Genomic DNA, 17,690 nt, shown 5'->3' on the forward strand with positions numbered 1-17,690 from the left:
GCCTTGCAGCAGATTGTTCCGCAGATAAAATTTATAAATAGTTTTATGCGCTTACTTAGGTATATGCAAGTATTGTACAGGATGTTACAGAGAAGAAGTTACAGGATTTTGCGAATTTATAGCAATCATCGTTGCCTTTTCGTGCAAAATCAATTTGAAAGTTAGAAAATATGTAAAAGTTAAAGAGCATTGTACTTTTTCTTTACGCGTGCGAAAAACTAAACCAGACAGGATGATTCAAAATATATCTGCTGTATGTATTTAAAAGTAGAGCGAATCTACTTGCGATTAGGTAAATGGGATTATACGATTCCAAGTAGGATAGATTATAATTTTTGTTGTGTTTATTTTTTACGAAATTACAAGATTTCGAGTTACAAAAATGTTAGAAATACATTCAATTACCTAAAAATCTTATGGTTTTCAAATGATCCTAAGTATAAAAAATCACATCTTTTAATTGATATTTATGTTCATGTTAGGTAAAACAATGTGAGAATCGAACAAAGTTCATAATTCACTCCGTTTGCTAGAACACTTGATACTTACTTACTACAGAAGACGCTCGAAGTTAACGAACTTTGATACATCATTTAAAGAAACGATGAAATAGCGTAACACACATACAATCGCATGAATAATCTCCGAGGAACATAAATATTGACAGTCTTCTGATTTTTATCATTATCTTTGGTATTGTGCACTCTCGATACGTCGGTGTATACCATAAGCGAATACGTCAGGCTAAAGAGTATCGACATCAAGTTATGAATCATGATTAAGGAAATAAATATATGAATTGTGTAACGATAGATTTCTGCTGAAACTAATATGGATAAAAATTATATTTAGAAATCAAGTCAGCGACTGATAAAAATAATAAAGCCATTAATCGTTTAGTAATGAAACTATAGCTATTATTAGTAAGTTAATGTAAGTAGTATTATCCTGTGATACTATTCTACAGTAGAAATATCCCATTTGGGTCTAGACGCTCCAACCGTACAATAGTTTGCACAATTTCTATGTTTAATACAATTAGTTCTCAAATAGTTTCTCTTATTCCTTTCCTAAATGATACAACAAAATGACTTGCCAATGTTATATAACAAAATTAAAAAGTATATTCTTAAAATTTTATAAATTTCAAATTTATGCTTTTGTTTCTTTTTTTTTTTTTTGACAATCACATGCAACAGATATCCTTATGAATTTATTTATAATTATAAATATTTATCGTGCAATGGATAAAGAAACGATGTAGAATTTCAGAGGCAAGTAAGTTACTTCCATTATTTTGCTTTTTTATTTCGTTTCACTTTTTAGCTATCAATCAGTTTTTGTTATAGCTCTTCAAAATCGAGAACATATTCATAGGCATACTTACAGAAAATACAGAAACATATGTATGTATGTGGCGTGTGAGACAGGCGAGAGAAGATGTACGAACGCTTCTAAGAGCGATGATTTATCTTTAAATAAAGGATGCAAGGAACTACCGAAAAAAGGCCTTCGTGAATGTTGAACGTATCTTGTATTTCTTCATTGTTTTCTTCATTTTATTTTACAATATTTTGTTAGTTGCGCGTATGACTTTGCGTTTATTAATTACCTTACGTATAGACGAAGTTATTGCTCTATTATAATTGAAGTTCTATCAAGTATGTTATCCAAGCAACTATCAATTGCGATGAACATTGGGGTTTCAATAAATGATGATATTATTTGGTTCATATAGATTTATATTTTCATCGATGAAGAAAGAAACAGATTATGAAGACAAATGAAAGACATCGTTAAAATTTTGTCGTAACGTAAAATTCGCATGACCGATAAAATACATGAAATTTATCGTCGGCAAATAGACGAAAGCAAGATTTCGTAATTGTTTAAAATTTCGCATACAAAAAATGTCTACAACATTTGCACATATGCATCGTATATTACGTAGAGAATGCATTCTCTCGATAGTTTTCTCCTAAAACCTTAAATATTACGGTTCGTATATAAAATTTTCTATTTAATTAATATATTTGTTCTTTCGTGAACACTTGCAATTAAGATTAACGAGTATCAGAGCTCGTAAACGTTTCTTGAAAATCAGTATGCAATATAAAGTGTTCGTAACTGTCAACACCTTAAGAAAGCGTAGTCACAAAGACACGTTATAATCGAAAATTTACAAAACATGACACTTTATGTAAATAGTATTATCATACAAGTAGGACAATATGAATAACATTTAAAAGTACAATTTTGCGATATAAACTTAATCGCTACAAACAAACGTGAACAACGAAGCAAGATATTCGTAATTATTTAAACAAGTAAATGGAAAGCAATTACATTCTAGTACGGATTTAATACGAAATAAGTAAGCGTCATTCGTATTCCTATCTCATTTTCATAACAATCCTATATTTTAAAGATCATAACTATTCGACTTAAGCATCGTAAAACAATTTACGTATTCTTATAAAACATGGCATAAAATAAAGGTAAATGCATTAATATCTTGCATATGCACAGCGCGCAAGTATTTCTTTAGTACATCATTTTCCATATTATGCTGTATACGTAAAGCATTTGAACTGGCTCGATAATACATCGTTGTAGCCTTAAGAACCAATGTTGTAACAAATTCACTTCGATGGTCCACTATCTGTAACGAGATAACGAGTTTAATATTCAAGCGCACGATATGTAACGAGCAACATCTATGGATATAGATATGCTACAATGGAAGGACAAATTTTCTCAAATATTTTTCATTACAGATCGTCCGTAAGAAGCGTAGTTGAACGCTATTGAAAACGATCGTATCTCTTTGCATAGGAAAAAACGAGTCTTCGAATGATATGCGAAATATAAAAAAAAAAAAAAAAAAAGAACGGGTTGTATCGAGCTACTGTCCGAAAGAATTATATGCATCAAAGTAAACGTTTCACAGTGTTCGGATATTAAAATCACTCGTTACGAATATCCGCTCAGACAATGCATATTTCCGAAGACCGTTCTTGAAAATTCCTAAAAAACAAGCGTTCGAATTTTTCGAAGTGATTCTTCGATAATAATTAGTCGTTCGAATAATCGTACGAAATTGGCCACTATAACGCGACGATGAAGTTTAAGGGAACCAAGCGAACGAATAGAAATCATTCGTGTACTTTTTATTCTTGAACCAATTAGTTGTACATTTATGTTACTACCGCGCAAAGAATTAGAATTCAGGCAATTTTATCGGCGATGACAGAAAGCAAAGGGCTTAAGGGTAGTACACGCTACGATGACTACGGTAGAACCATAAGGTCGGTAACTACGTTGTCGAACATAATCTTTTCATACGATACGTACCTACGAAAATATTCCTATGTATTAGTGCTTGGTGTTGTCCTCATTTTATCACTTTTATCCGTGTCCACCGTTTCTGACCTTTGCTCTAGAGAATTGTCCGACGTCACGCCATCCGAATGATCGTCCTCGTTGCTTGGCCTCTCGCGACTTTCAGCATCCTGTGGTTCCAACAGAGGCATATCTAGAGAATCCGAAGAAATACGCCTAACGCTGCTTGCATGTTCGGCTACGTCCGATTGCATCTCCTTCGCATCTCGCACGTTGTTCAACGAGTCGGAACTTAACGAAGGAAAGTCTAGCGTGGTTTTCATTTCTAACGAATCGGAGCTTCGACACAACGGGTGATGCTTTTTATCCATATTATCTTCCAGCTCCAGAGAATCCGTACTCGTTTCCATAACGTTGCTCTCCCTTTGGAGAGGCAGTACAGTTTCCGGTTCCTCCGGCTTCGAGATTGATTGCACACCAACTTGAGCTTCGATTTTCTCAACGTCCGTAATTTCGATTTGCGAAATGTCCTCCGTCGTATCATCCTGCCGATCAAATTTCTCCACGTTCGACTGAGCTATTCGTATGATCTCGTCGATCTCTTTTATTCTCTTCTCGTAATCATCGGATCCCGACGTGCTCGCGTTGAACGAGCCAGCCGTACTCGTGTCGATCCTCGTTCGCGGTAGACTTTCCAATTTGTACTTGTTATCGGGACTTTCGTGCTCCAGCAAGTCCTCTTCCTCTCTGGCGCGCAATTCGATCAGGTGCGCTTCCCTGCACGCTTTTTCCAATCCTTCGAAATCCTTCAACGAGGACAGTGAGATATCGTCACCGTGACCGGATCGGCTAGTCATGTACCTTCTTGGAAGACTACCGTTATTAACGGAATCGTGCGAACCGCATTGTAATCTCTTCGAATTTTCGGCAGCGACGGCGCTCTCCAAGTTTTCGAATTCTTGCAACGAGCTCAACGATACGTTATCGTGATCGGATGGTCTAGTGAAATACTTTTTACCCGTTAAGACATCGTAATCGGGTGTGCTTCCAAAGCTACCGCGCATACTACCCACGCTTCCTATCGATTCTTTATGGCTACCTAAACTTCCAAATCTACTACTGCCAGCTTCAAAGTCGGTAATTTCCTCCTCTTTGATGTCTTCTAGAGGGCCTCGATCGTACTCGATATCGTAGACTCGGGGATCGGCATGAAATTGCATTTCTATCCATTTCTTCCCTCCTTCGTATTGCTCCTCGTCCGAATACGACTGCGAATACTGATCGTCGTTCGAGACTTGCGGTGGACTTTCTTCCGACTCGAAATCGAATAATTCGTTATTTTTCGACGTTTGACTGGTCGACACTTGCGAATCCTGCTTGTTTTCGGTTATAAGGTTCTCAAGATCTCGATCGTACTGTTTGCTACTCGCTTGCGGTATGGAACTAATACGTATACTTTTACCTTCGGAATCGTATTCTTCGGCCTCTTTGCCGACTTCCTCTATAACTACAAAGTCGTCGATGATATCAGGCTTGTCGACCATCTCGAAAGAATCGCTATCCGGCGAATGACGGTCCGATTTCTCCTTTCCTACGACCGTATCGATGGACACGCCCGATGTTGACGACGTCGACATACTCGTCTGCTGTATTATCGATGGTGTAGACGTCTGCATGGACATTTCAGGACTCTCGCTGGACACTCCTGCCGCAACGTATCTTTGCTCCAAGAGCTCGGACTCGGTCGTCGTCGGTACGTCCAACGTTACTTCCTCCGTGTCCTTTTCGGCCGTTGCCGCGTCAATAGCTTCGCTCTCCACCTTTTCGAAGGATGATTCGGTCTCGGACGTGGTTTGAGTCGAAATCACCTGGGTGCATACGCTCTGTACACCGTGTTCGGAAACCCGTGATGTCATTATATCTACAGATCGAAGAGTACCGGGTATCGCGGTCAAGGTAGACGTAGCGAAATCAATTCCCTTGGCGTCTTTCGTCGTCAGTTCCTCCGTGGACTCAACCTCGAGAGCAGCGTTATCGAGGACCTGTGGGAAAATCATTTCGGAAGATCGCTTCATACGGCAAGGTATACTGCTGTAGATGTTGTCTATCGGTTCGTCGATCGGTATATCGCTGCCCGAAGAATCCGACTGTTCGGTGTGTTCTTCCTCCAGAGCACCGTCCAGACGTTCTTCCACTTCTTCTTTCTCCGCGTCAGTTTCGGAAGGCACCAACGTTTCCGACAATTCGCTGGTACTGTCGATGCTACCAAGGTGACCGGAACTCAACGACGTCAGAGATTTCATAGACTCGCGCGAGCTCATCGTGGTGGCTGCTGTATGGTACTCCTGAGAGGTTGGTTTCGAAGAGGAAGAATGCTCGATAGACATCATCGCGGTTTCGTATTCCGAAGCCGTCGCAGAAGGTACGCCACAGGATTGCAAAGCCTCTACGTCGGAAGAACTAGGTCGGCTGCCGCTACCGATCTCGTAATCGCAAGATTGGTAATTGCTACTCTCGCCGGAACTAGAACCAAGATCCGCGTCGCTGTCAGATGCCACGCGTTTAGAACTTCTACCGGGTTTCTGTCGTCTTCTGAGTACCGGGCGTGGCAAAGCCAAAGAAGAACTTTCGTCTTTATTGTCAATGTCCGAGCCTGATCTGCTAGCAGGTACAGGACTAGGATGTTCCTCTTCGTCGTCTTTCGTATCTTCGTGGACGGTTATCGCAGCAGTCTCTGCGTCAGACTTTTCGGTTTTGATCACAGGTGTGTCTCCTTGTAGATGTACCGGTTCTTCGATACTGCTAGAAGTGGATTCTTCTAATTCCACTTTACTTTCTGTACTATCTTTCGTTTCGTACGGCATCGACTTATCGATAGGAGATTCGCTCTTTACAGCTTCGGTATCTGATTCGTGCGGCTGTTGTTCAGGGAACGACGGTGTATATAAAAATGGTAAATCGTTCGGAATGGATTCGGGTTGTAATTTAAATCGGAACTCTGAAGGGGAATCTTTAATTTGAATCACAGTTTCGCTATTTTCGCTTAATTCCTCTATCAGGTCTTGTTTCGCTGCTTCTAAAGATTCTTTCACTTCGGCTATTTCTTTTTTAACTACCTGATCTAGAACGGTTATAGCGTATCGTGCGCTTAAATCAACGCTAGGGAGATCGTCTTTTTTTATTTTAAAGGCACAAGTGTCGGAAGGAACTGTCGTGGATCTTCCAGGCTTATCGTGTTTCTCCGTAGCTTTCTCCATATGCCTTTTATAGTCGTCGCCTAAGGGTTTCATTTTCGACAAATAAGCTTCCGTCCATTCCTTTAACACGTCATCCACGCGTACTGGTTTCTCAGAGTCTGTCGTTTCTTGCCATACTTCCTCCGCGGGTTTCTCGCTCTCCTTTAACGATATCGTCGTTGTTTTTTCCAATTTCAGTTCGATTCCCGACTTCGAAAGGATTTCCTCGCGTTTAGAAGTTTCGCTGACCGAAGACGCGTCCTCTTTGCTCCTTTCCTCTCGAGTTTCTTCCTCCAAAGATTTCTCTGTCGTAGTTGCAGGTAGAACCTCGGCACGTTCTTGCGAAGCGGACTCGTCCGCTTGTAAAACCTCTCGTTCTTCCATCGCTTCCACGATTCGTTCGCCAGATATTTCTCGTTGAATACTCTCAATGTACTCTTTGATAGGCGTCTTCGCGTCGTATTCTCGTTGTAACGTGTCTACCAACTCCTGACAACTAACGTCCAATTTGTTTTCCACCAGTTCGCTTTCAAAATCTTGTTCGCTGACAGGAATCGCCGTTAATTTCGTCTCACCGACCGAGGAAGCCGTACTTTTATCGCGACCGTTGTCCGCGACCGTCTCTTTCGTCGATTCTATCACGCTGATCTCTTCCGAAGATTTAGTACCGGATTCTTGTTCGTGATCCGTCGATCCATCCAACGAGGATAATCGTTCCTTCTTCTTCATCGATTCGTAAGCTTCTAACTCCTGGTTGAAAATCTGAGACGGTTGCAGCGTTTCTGATATTTCAATTTTCTCGTCACCGATCATCCAATCGACGGGTTTAATTTCAAGTCCGCGAACTTTCGGTTTCGGGGAGACCAGTGGAGGACTTTCGATCTCGAAGCTGTCTGCTCTTCTCGTACTGATCGTCGGCAGATCCTTCTGCATCGGGATAGGCTGAGAAGACTCCTGTACCAAGGAATAATCTATATTGGTATCCTCGGATACGGTACTAGGACTTATCGTTATATCCCGTTCTTGATCCATCTTATCGAACGAATCCATTTCGGCACTCTCGTGCAACGACGGAATTCCCCTGCTTGTCTGCTCGGATATTTTATGTTCGTCCATTTCCAAAGAAGGCACGTCGACCGAATCTTCCCTGGATTGACTGTCTACGCCAGGTTCGAGAATTTCCAGAACTCTGGCACCTGAAATCTCCGATACGATCTTATCCCGAGGCAAACTAACGTCACTCTGGAAATCTCTTTGCAATTCCACTTGACTGCTCGACTTGCTGAATCGTTGTTTCTCAGATTGTGCACTCGAGATTGGTTTCGACACGCTTTCCAATTCGTTCGTATCGACGTCGATGGTTTCTTCGAAATCTATTTGCTCCGATATGCTACTAGGGCTCATCGTAATGTCCCTGTCTTGCAGTTTAGCCTGGGACGACGAAAGAGGAAAACTTTCTTCTTTTTCCTGCGGAGACGATTCCTCGTCTTTAGTTATATCTTCGCTGACGCTTATACTGTCTCTCGTAGAACTTTTGTCCAGGGATTCTTCCTGTATCGACGACCTCAGTCTCGGCGATTCCATTAAACTTTCGTCGATTTTCATTTGTGCCGCTTGCTTGTCCATCGTTTTCCTCATGATACTTTCGAACTTGCGCGTCAAATCGTCAGCCAGTTTTTCGTGATCCGTTTCAACGCTTTCGCTTATAATTTGCTCCAGATATCCTTTGCCGAGTAGTTCTGCTTTCAAATCCTCTGCCGATTTTGCTTCGATTTCCCTTTCGATCGATTGAATCAAAGTCTCCGCTATGGTACGTGCCTCGATCTCTTTAAACTTTAGCCGTTGCTTTTCCTCTAAACTTTCTCTCGGTGTTGTTACTTCTTCTTCCATTGCTTCGCTCGCTTCTTCTTCCTTCTTCGATAAGTCTTCCTCCTCCGTTTTCCTCCTCTCGCTTGGAACGAATTGAATAACGTCGAAACTTTCTTTGCTTTCTTTGCGCGATTCTCCTTGCGCGAGCGTTTCGATGTGATCCGAGTCTGCAACTGGTTTAGATATCCTCTCCGTCGCCGGTTTCCCTTCTACCGTTTTCACCTCATCCTTCTCATCGTCCCTTTTTCCACCGATATCTTTCTTTATCCGAATGGCTACGTCGGCATCGCTTTCTCTTAACAGGCTACTACCCGCCTCGCGAGTCATAACTCCCTCCTTGTCGGATAACTTTTTCAACGTCTCTTCCTTCTTCGTTTCGGTTCTCGATTCGGAGGCAGCTGCGTCTATTATTTCTTGCGTATCCGTCAAATTCATCGACAACTTTTGAATCGCCGTTTTATCTAATTCCTCGTGTTTGCTTTTCTTCTCCTCCAACGTCTCGGTCGGCGATTCTTTTTTTAATCGCGACTCCGACGATTTCTTCCTCTCCACGCGTTCCTTCTCCTCCAGCGTGATTACTTTGTCCCTACCGTTGGAAATCTCCGACGACACCACTTCCTTCTTTTCCGTCGTAGTGGAAGTTTTATGATCGATCTTCGAAGTGACGGTGGCGAATTCGCCCTTTGCGCTTTCCATGTCCTCGAACATTTTGAAAGCTTCTTGCGGATCGACGAACGATTTGGAAAACGTTTGTGTTTCGCTCTTCGTGGTTAGGTGCTCTTCCAATTTTGAAGTCACCTCTTCGCTCGATTTTTTTTCCGTTATCGTGTACGATTCGCTTTCTTTTCTAACGTGCGTGTCCTTCTTTCCAGCTTTATCCGATGTTGGCTTGATATCTATAACACGTTTGGGAATTCGAGATTCGAACTCTTTCTTTTTAGTTGTCGGCGAAATTTCTTGTTCCTCCGTGCTTAATTCCTTGTCGCTCTCGAGTTTACTCGGAATCTGTTTTAGTTCCGTTATACTCTTCGGTTTCGTTTCCTTTTGCATTTTGTCCTTATCTATCTTTGCCGTTGAAACGGGAATACGCGACTCGAATTCTTTCCTAACGTGCTTCGTTTCCATCTCGGTTACCGTCTTCTTATCGAGCGTAATCTCTTCTTTCTCCTCTTTTCTCGATTCTTCTCTCTTTCCTTTGATTTCTCTGTCTTCGACCTCTTGGATCGATGAGATCGCCACAGGAGATGCTTTCTCCGATTTTTCTTCTTCGATCGACCTTATCTCCTCCTTCGTCTTATCTTTGACTTCGATTTCCGTCGCTCTTTCACCTTCCAGCAATTTTTGCATCTCTTTTCTGATATCGCTTGTAAACGTAATCTCCGGTGTAACTTCGCTCGTAGATTCCACTTCGTACACACTTTTCGTTTCGATCTTACTCTCGGGAAGTTGAACTAGCGCGGCGGCTAAAGCCTCGCTTCCTCCTTCTACTTGAACCGATTTTAACACCTGCTCTTGAACCAGAGTGCCATCTTTCTGCACCTTGTAGATAATGGTAGTTTCTTCCGTTATAATGCGTCTTCCAGTCGATTTCTCTCTAACAACGTCTTCCTCTTTTATCTCCGGCGTTCTAACTCTTTCCCGCACGATTACATCCGTAACAACTTTTTCACTTTCCTTCTCCTGTTTTTCTACGTGTTCGACAACCTCGTCTTGCGCCTCTTCCCTTTTCGTCTCCCTTTCCGTGATTACCTCGCGTTGTAACTTTCTCTCCACCGGAGCTTCTCTTATCACGTGCAATTCCTCCTCTTTTTCTCGCGCGTCGGTTATTTTCTCTTCTTCCGTTTCTTTCTCCTCGATATCCTCTACCTTTTCCTCGCCACCTATTTCTACGCTAACTTTCTTCGTCGCTTCTTGCTTATCTTCCTTCTTTTCTTTCCTACTCTCTTCCTTCGCAGTTACTTCCGCGACCTCTTCTTCCTCCACTGCTTCTTCTTTGTATTCCATCTTCTCCTTTGTACTCTCTTTCTCTGCAGCTACCTTTGCGATAGCTTCCTCTTGTTCTTCAATCGCTTCTTCTTTGTATTCTTCCTTTTCTTTCGTACCGTCTTCCTTTACAGTTACCTCCGCGATCGCGTCCTCCTGCTCTCCTCGTTTCTGTCGTTTCAGACTCTGGTCGACACTTTCTTGCAAAATTACCTCGCTAACAATTTCTCGCTTTTCCTTTCGTTCCTCCTCTATACTTTCTTTCGTCCTCTCTCCTTCCGTACTTGTCTCCACCCTCTCTCTTATATCTTCTTCCTTTGTCGTTAATTCCAGCCTTGGTTCTTCCACCTTCTCCTTTACTTCTACTCTTTCCTTTATGCTTTCCTGCGGCATACTTACTTCCACAGACTCCGCAACATCCTTATATCTCTCCTCTACATCCTTCGTTTCTTTCGCGCTTAATTCCATAATTGACCGTTTTGTATCTTCTCTTTCTACCTTTACATCCTTTACGATATCTTGTACAGGTACTTCGGCGATAACAATTGCTCTATCTTCCTGCCTCGTAACGCGTTCAACTTTTAACTCAACTAATTGATCTTCCACCATCGCGCCACTTTCTTCCGTCTTCTGCGTCGTGTCGAGTGATTTTTCTTCGGTCGGCATCGATGGCTCCGCCTCTTTCTCGATATGCTCTTCCCTTTCTACATGCTTATCCTTTATTTCTAGAGGTTGCATAGAAAGCACGGCATCCGTCTTTTCCACATCTTCCTTCCTTTCTCCCTTTTCAGTCGTTTCGTCGAGTTTCGCTTTGGCTAATTCTACTTTAGCACTTACATCCACGTAGGTTGGTTTACTCTCGTCTTTTTCTTTCTCATCTTCAGAAGACAATTTCATCGTTTCTTTCGTCTCCTTCCTTTCCACCTCTTTCCGCTCTTCCCTTTGCAAGCTAACGATTTCTCTGCTTTCTTCCACCTTCGTAACTTGCTTCAATTCGGTCACGTACTTCTCATCTTTGTCCAGCTTTTCTTTGTCGCTCATCTTAGTTTTCGTTAGCTTCTCTTTCTCGGACTTTAACGAGTCTTGCTGAAGCAACTTGGGTGGAATTTTCGTGGTTTCTTTCTGTATCTGTTCCTCGAAATACTGAGCCTTCTCCGCCACCGAGCACTCGGAAATATCAGGTACGTTCAAATCTTCCAACGTTTCGGACTTGTCCATCTGCTGCACGATATCCGCCGTGTCCTCTGTGGTAATATTATGTATATACTCACTGTCGCTTTCGTTTATCGTTAACTGCGACGTTCTCGACATTTCGGACTCCGATCGTTGATAACTTTCGCGTTTCCTTGAAATATCCTCCCAGAATTTTCTCTTCTCTGAATAGGTTTGTCTCTCGACACTGGGCGACAAGTCTTGCTCTTGTCCGACTACTTTACTGGGATAACTAGCATCTACAGATTCTAAGGAACAAGCCGCTTTTTGCGCAAGGAATTCGTGGATAGTAACAGCATCTAGAACAACCAAGAATTATGCTCACATTACTTTTTATTAGGTAAATACATATGCACGAAATACATTGCGTATATTTACAGTTTCGCATATAACTCTTAAAGGATTACACGATCAAACTTTCACAAACATAACGAGTAAACACGATTTTTATACTTTATAGCATCCTTTTTAGAACGTTATTAGACACAACACTATCGTAAACTCTGTTTACTGTACACATAACAATTTCTTCTTGAAAAGAAATACAATTTCAAAAATAAGTTTCGTCACCGAGGTATCGTTAATTTCATTAAACTTGTAACATGCACATAACAGTACATAAACATTGATATGCATATAACTCTAAATCCCTTTATAAACTATAATTGCTTTTTTCTATCAATATCCTTGGATATTGGTATCCTTCGAGACTTAAAATTAATATCCCATACGGTTGTCTATGATAATGTCGAGGACGGCAGTTTTGTCTGCAATTATAAGTACAGAAGATTGCGTTAATACTAAGCGATAACAATCAAGCAGAAATATTTTCTATCGATAGATTCTCGTAACGCGCGTGTAAGCGTAATTCGTATTTTTATATCATCACGATGACTTTTTTCGTTAATGCTCGTTTTCCAAACGAAGCTCGCGTGAATCGAGCCAAATTTCTAATTATACCTAATTACGTTACGCTAATAGGTTAAACCTTAAATAAAAATAATAGTAACTGTACTCAAAGCATGGTGCAAAAGAGAAAGAGAAGGTTTGCATAGTAAGTTAATTTTACGAACACGATAAAGATGAGAATAGTTTGTGGAAAGTAAAAGGCACGAATCATCGCTCGTTAATGCTACGATATTTTCTGACCTGAAATGATACGCACAGATTCATCTTAGTTTCTCATCCGAATTATTACATTTCTATAGGTATAAGATTATAAAAATATGTTCTCTACGAGCATCGAATAAATTTGCGAAAATGATATATACAGGGTGGTTGGTAATTGGTGGTGCAAGCGGAAAGGGGGTGATTCTACGCGAAAAAACAAGTCGAAAATATAGAATAACAATTTTTCGTCCGAGGCTTTGTTTTCGAGAAAATCCACTTTGAATTTTCGCTCGGTACGCGTGCTGTACGTTACAACGGATCTCGCTGTAGATCGTTGTCTCGATAGAAAAATTAAAAAAAAAATTATGCTAGTCATCTTTTCCATTTATTTAGCAAGTTACTAACTTGAAGTCGAAAATATAGAATACAAATTTTTTTTTAATTTTTTCCATCGAGACAACGATCTACAGTGAGATCCGTTATAACGAGACGCGATAAAGTGGACGCGTACCGAGCGAAAATTCAAAGTCGATTTTCTCGAAAACAGAGCCTCGAACGAGAAATTTTTATTCTATATTTTCGACTTATTTTTTCACGTAGAATCACCCCCTTTCCGCTTGTACCACCAGTTACCAACCACCCTGTATATAAAATAAATTTTGAAAATCTTACAACAGAAAGCTTTTGTTATTTTTTGACTTGGAAATCTAGTCGTCGAATATGTGTTTACCGTATAAGTAATGATCAAATGCGTAATTACAACGACGAAATTGAATCAACGTGTTAATATTTTCAAAAGATAGCGATCGTAGGAAGATATTTACATTGCTGAAGTAAAAACAAATTTCCAAAGCGTGTACGTAAAACATGGTATATCGTTAAAACGTTGGATTATTTTCTAAATTATCTTACGAGACGTGCGATTAAAGTATAAAAATATTTAAAGTCCGAGATTCGTACAAAAATTAAAATATCGAAGAAAGGAAACGTTAAAGTATTCTTTTTTTTTATAGTACAACATTCTTCTTTTCTTTTAAACCAACATATTCAACATTATAATAAAAGACGTATTTTTATAGCTCGAAAGTAAAAATAACGATTAAGAGTAAGCTTACATGATGCAGCTACTTTGTAAATATACGGAATAAGACTTTACTCTATATTCAACTCATCGTAGATCAATTACAATTAATTAAGTTTCGAATATTTTAATAAGTAATATAACATTTCTCGTTTCCGTTTGTTACTTTGTTCTACAGAAATCAACGAAAGACATGATATACGTAATTAAATAATTATAAACGATATCAAAATATATATAAGCGAAAGTTTAACACAATCCTACATATATTCTCTCATTTGTTTTAAATTTTGTATTATCCGTATTTTTAATTTAATATGCGTTACGAAATAAGTCCATTTGTCGGACAAAGTGTAATAATATTTGATTCTACTCCGAACAAAGGTATATAATCGATATGATTATTCCAACGATTTCTTGGAGAGTCCTACCTCACGGTCAGTGATAAGTAACCCATTGTAATTCGTAGAATATTCTGAATTCCTCGATAAACATTATGTTTAACATGATGTCGAGTCGTATGATATTTACTGTATATGTTTCGTAATTGTATAACATATATAGCAATATTATAACGAGCAAAGAGTGGATAACACAAGGGACAATATGCAGTGCGTTCTTGCAATACATTCGATACATAATTGGTCAAACTAGATTTAATATGTATGAGATTTTCATCAGAGTCTAAATAGCACAATATTTCTCGCTAGAAAGCGTATTTTCTATATTCGTGTCCTTACCATCGACGCATTTCGAATTAATTTATTCATTCGGATCGACTTCTTCGATGTCCGTATGACAATCGCTGATCGCGTCGTCACCAATATCTTTCACAGTTAACGTGTTCTCCATTTTATTGATATTTCTCATAATAACTTGAGACGCTGCCAGAACGTCCAAATCTTCGAGCAATTCTTTATGACTGCAACAGGCTTCTTGCATATCTTCCTCCTCGGATATATCCATATCTTCCTCGTCGGTATTCGACATAACCACGATATCCGGCATGCTACTGCCCAAGCCGTTTCGCGGCTCTTCTTCCCGATACATTTTATTTCGCACTTCTACGGAAAACGGTCCGTCACCTTCCTTCGTCGTTATCGTTTCTCCGCTATAGTCGCAAAATATATCGCACCTCGGTTTCACGTAAATCATCGAGTGTACTTCGTCTTCGCCTTCGAAATCCTCGAGATCCGTATCACCTTGACACGGAGTTTTGGCAACCTTGAGGTTATTCCGATCCTCTTTTCGCTCGTTTTCTGGCTCGCTGGCGTAAATTTCGTCAACGTCCGTAAGGTCTTCGATGAAATTATTCGGCTGAGACGAGCCTTTATCATCGGGTGACAAAAGCTTGGAGCCTTCGGCCTCCACATCGTCCGACGTTACAGAAATAATCGGTCCTTGTTGTTCATCCGCCGTATAACTCAATGATCTGATTTGAGAATTAATGGACGTTAACTCTCCTTCGGAATCGGTGTCGGAGAAATGTAACGACGTATTGTTAATCATAGCGTTCAGTTTTCTACGCGTCGATCTCAATTTACGCTTTACTTTCGCACCTGTAACACTTTCCTTCGATTTCGAAGGACTCGAGTTTCCATCGACCATCCGCGAACATTCTACGGTCTTTTCTGCATTTTTCCCCGTCTCTGAGCGATCGTTGACTCGATTAGGATCTAAAGAATCTGTACCGGCTACGATCTTATCGATGGATAATCCCTTCTGGTTCGCAGATTCAAACGTGCAATTTTCCTCCTGTTTGTCGCCTGATTCTTCCATGGCGAGAAGCGACTCTCGGCAATAAGTTTCTTTCTTCGTCTTTTTTAGATTTAGCGCGCAGATCTTAAGTGCAAATTACTAAAGAACTTAAAAAAACCTGAAACTGAAAATTGCGAAAGAAAGAGGAAATTAATGCTCAAAACGAACAAAAATACGAGAATAATATAAGACTGGCGTGTGTTATGGATAAATAAAGTAAAATCAAAGAGTGTAACAGATATTTAAGTACACTGGATTTAAGTAAGATAAACTCACATGTGTCAAATTGTGGTAGGGTGATACTCAAAAGAAGATAAGTTTTAAAGATACTGCTTCCAGTAGTGGTTCGAATCAAACTAAACAAGGTTCGTCATAGCTACGTCGAACGTTTGTTGATACTGTTACGCATAATTAAATTAAAGAAGCCTCACTCAACGGTCGAGCCATAAGCAGATTAACTTTTCCTCTTAAATAAAAATAGAATTACAGTGGAATTTTGCTACCGTATGGAGCGTGATTGTTTTGAAAATAACTTGTCTTTTTCGATGTAATAGCGAATTCACCTTAAATTAGCATAAAAATCGATCGTCGTTTATTTTATCGCAGTCGTACGTGTTTGTGATCGTTAAAACAATTTGCATGTTAAAAATACATAGTTCCTTGTCGTATTTCAATATACATATATATACATATACATACATACATAATATATACAGGATGGTTGGTAACTGGTGGTACAAGCGGTAAGGGGGTGATTCTACGCGAAAAAAGAAGTCGAAAATGTAGAATAACAATTTTTCGTTCGAGGCTTTGTTTTCGAGAAAATCGACTTTGAATTTTCGCTCGGTACGCGTGCGTTATAACGGATTTTTTCACTGTAGATCGTTGTTTCGATGGAAAAATAAAAAAAAAGGATTAAGCTAGTCATCTTCCATTTATTTAGCAAGTTACTAACTTGAAGTCGAAAATCTACAGTGAGATCCGTTATAACGAGACGCGATAAAGTGCACGCGTACCGAGCGAAAATTCAAAGTGGATTTTCTCGAAAACAAAGCCTCGAACGAAAAATTTGTATTCCATATTTTCGACTTCTTTTTTCGCGTAGAATCACCCCCTTTCCGCTTGTACCACCAGTTACTAACCACCCTGTATATATACATATATAGATTTCCTTTCTTTGCACCTTGCATTTGAATATTCGACGACACCACTCGGTGTCTTGGAAACCACGTCTCACTGTGATTTATAATTTTTATATACCGTTATAACAAAGTAGAGGATATTATATTTCAAATTTTCTAATTTGTCTAATATAAAGCGAATAGGTAGAAATGAATATCATACCTGTTCGTTCTTTTTGTAAGGTGTCGGTAATAAATTTCTGTTCGGAAGGCGAAGTATCTTTAGGTTCGTCGCCTTTTTCTTTTTGTTCCATCTTGTATTTCGATTCGTAAGAATCCAATTTTTGATCGATAATATTTGAATCTTCGTAATCTATAACGAAAGAATGAACGACCTGATTAAATATACGTATCGTATGTAGCACATGTACGAGTATTATCGAGGTCCAGCGCAAGAGGAAGCTACGCGTCACAGCAATAACGTCGTTTTTATGGAAAATTTTGTGTTTCGATAAAAATTGCATAATCAAGACTACTATGTTTTTACTTAAACTTGTTAATACGAAGGTAGTGTATCTGAGGAAATGTTTTATTCTTCATTCTATTCCCTATATGCTTAGATCTGAAAATTTGATTAAAGAGAAGGAGAACTACATGGAAGTTACTTTACATTTAGAAACATTCACGGTAAAAGCAGGAATTTTCTTACGTAGTTATCGATTAAGGGATAATAACTAAACACCAAGAGATTTCAGAATTAATAAAAATCTCGTTTTTCAACCTTTTGTGGGATAAATCCCTTTTGCACTGGATCTCTTGCCCGACATTAAAACGTTCAACAAATTTTACCTTTCAATTTCTTCTGTACTTCCACTTTAGTCGTTATTTCTGGAAGAACGATATTCAATACACAAATTGGTTGTTGAGGTGGCTCTCCTTTCGCAACTTTTGGCTCTCGCATAAACAGCATCCTGGCGA

At 39.7% G+C, this 17,690-nt stretch overlaps 1 protein-coding gene across 3 annotated transcripts; it reads right to left on the reverse strand.

Annotated features, from left to right (window-relative positions):
* Positions 1-11,957: 11,957 nt before the first annotated feature.
* On the reverse strand, positions 11,958-17,066 carry LOC143303115 (uncharacterized). Of its 3 annotated transcripts, none has more exons than XR_013059122.1 (4): positions 16,936-17,063; positions 15,868-16,057; positions 14,265-15,715; positions 11,958-12,409 (listed from the first exon to the last, which is right to left on the reverse strand). XR_013059122.1 is itself a non-coding variant. In XM_076621168.1 (4 exons), the coding sequence occupies exon 3, from the start codon at positions 15,610-15,612 to the stop codon at positions 14,596-14,598; it is 1,017 nt and encodes a 338-aa protein (XP_076477283.1). In that variant the 5' UTR covers positions 15,613-15,715; positions 15,868-16,057; positions 16,936-17,063; the 3' UTR covers positions 11,958-12,409; positions 14,574-14,595. The 3 variants fall into 3 exon arrangements, 2 of the variants coding, with proteins under 2 accessions (XP_076477283.1, XP_076477282.1); XM_076621168.1 differs by having other exon boundaries at positions 14,574-15,715; XM_076621167.1 differs by lacking the exon at positions 15,868-16,057 and having other exon boundaries at positions 11,958-15,715; positions 16,936-17,066.
* Between the last annotated feature and the right edge of the window lie 624 nt (positions 17,067-17,690).

The sequence above is a fragment of the Bombus vancouverensis genome, chromosome 8, assembly GCF_051014615.1.
Source record: "Bombus vancouverensis nearcticus chromosome 8, iyBomVanc1_principal, whole genome shotgun sequence".
Classification (NCBI taxonomy): domain Eukaryota; kingdom Metazoa; phylum Arthropoda; class Insecta; order Hymenoptera; family Apidae; genus Bombus; species Bombus vancouverensis.

Bases quoted from the DNA above. Each gene is read 5' to 3' on its own strand.
- LOC143303115 (XM_076621167.1), bottom strand. From the start codon at position 15,612: ATGGAAGAATCAGGCGACAAACAGGAGGAAAATTGCACGTTTGAATCT.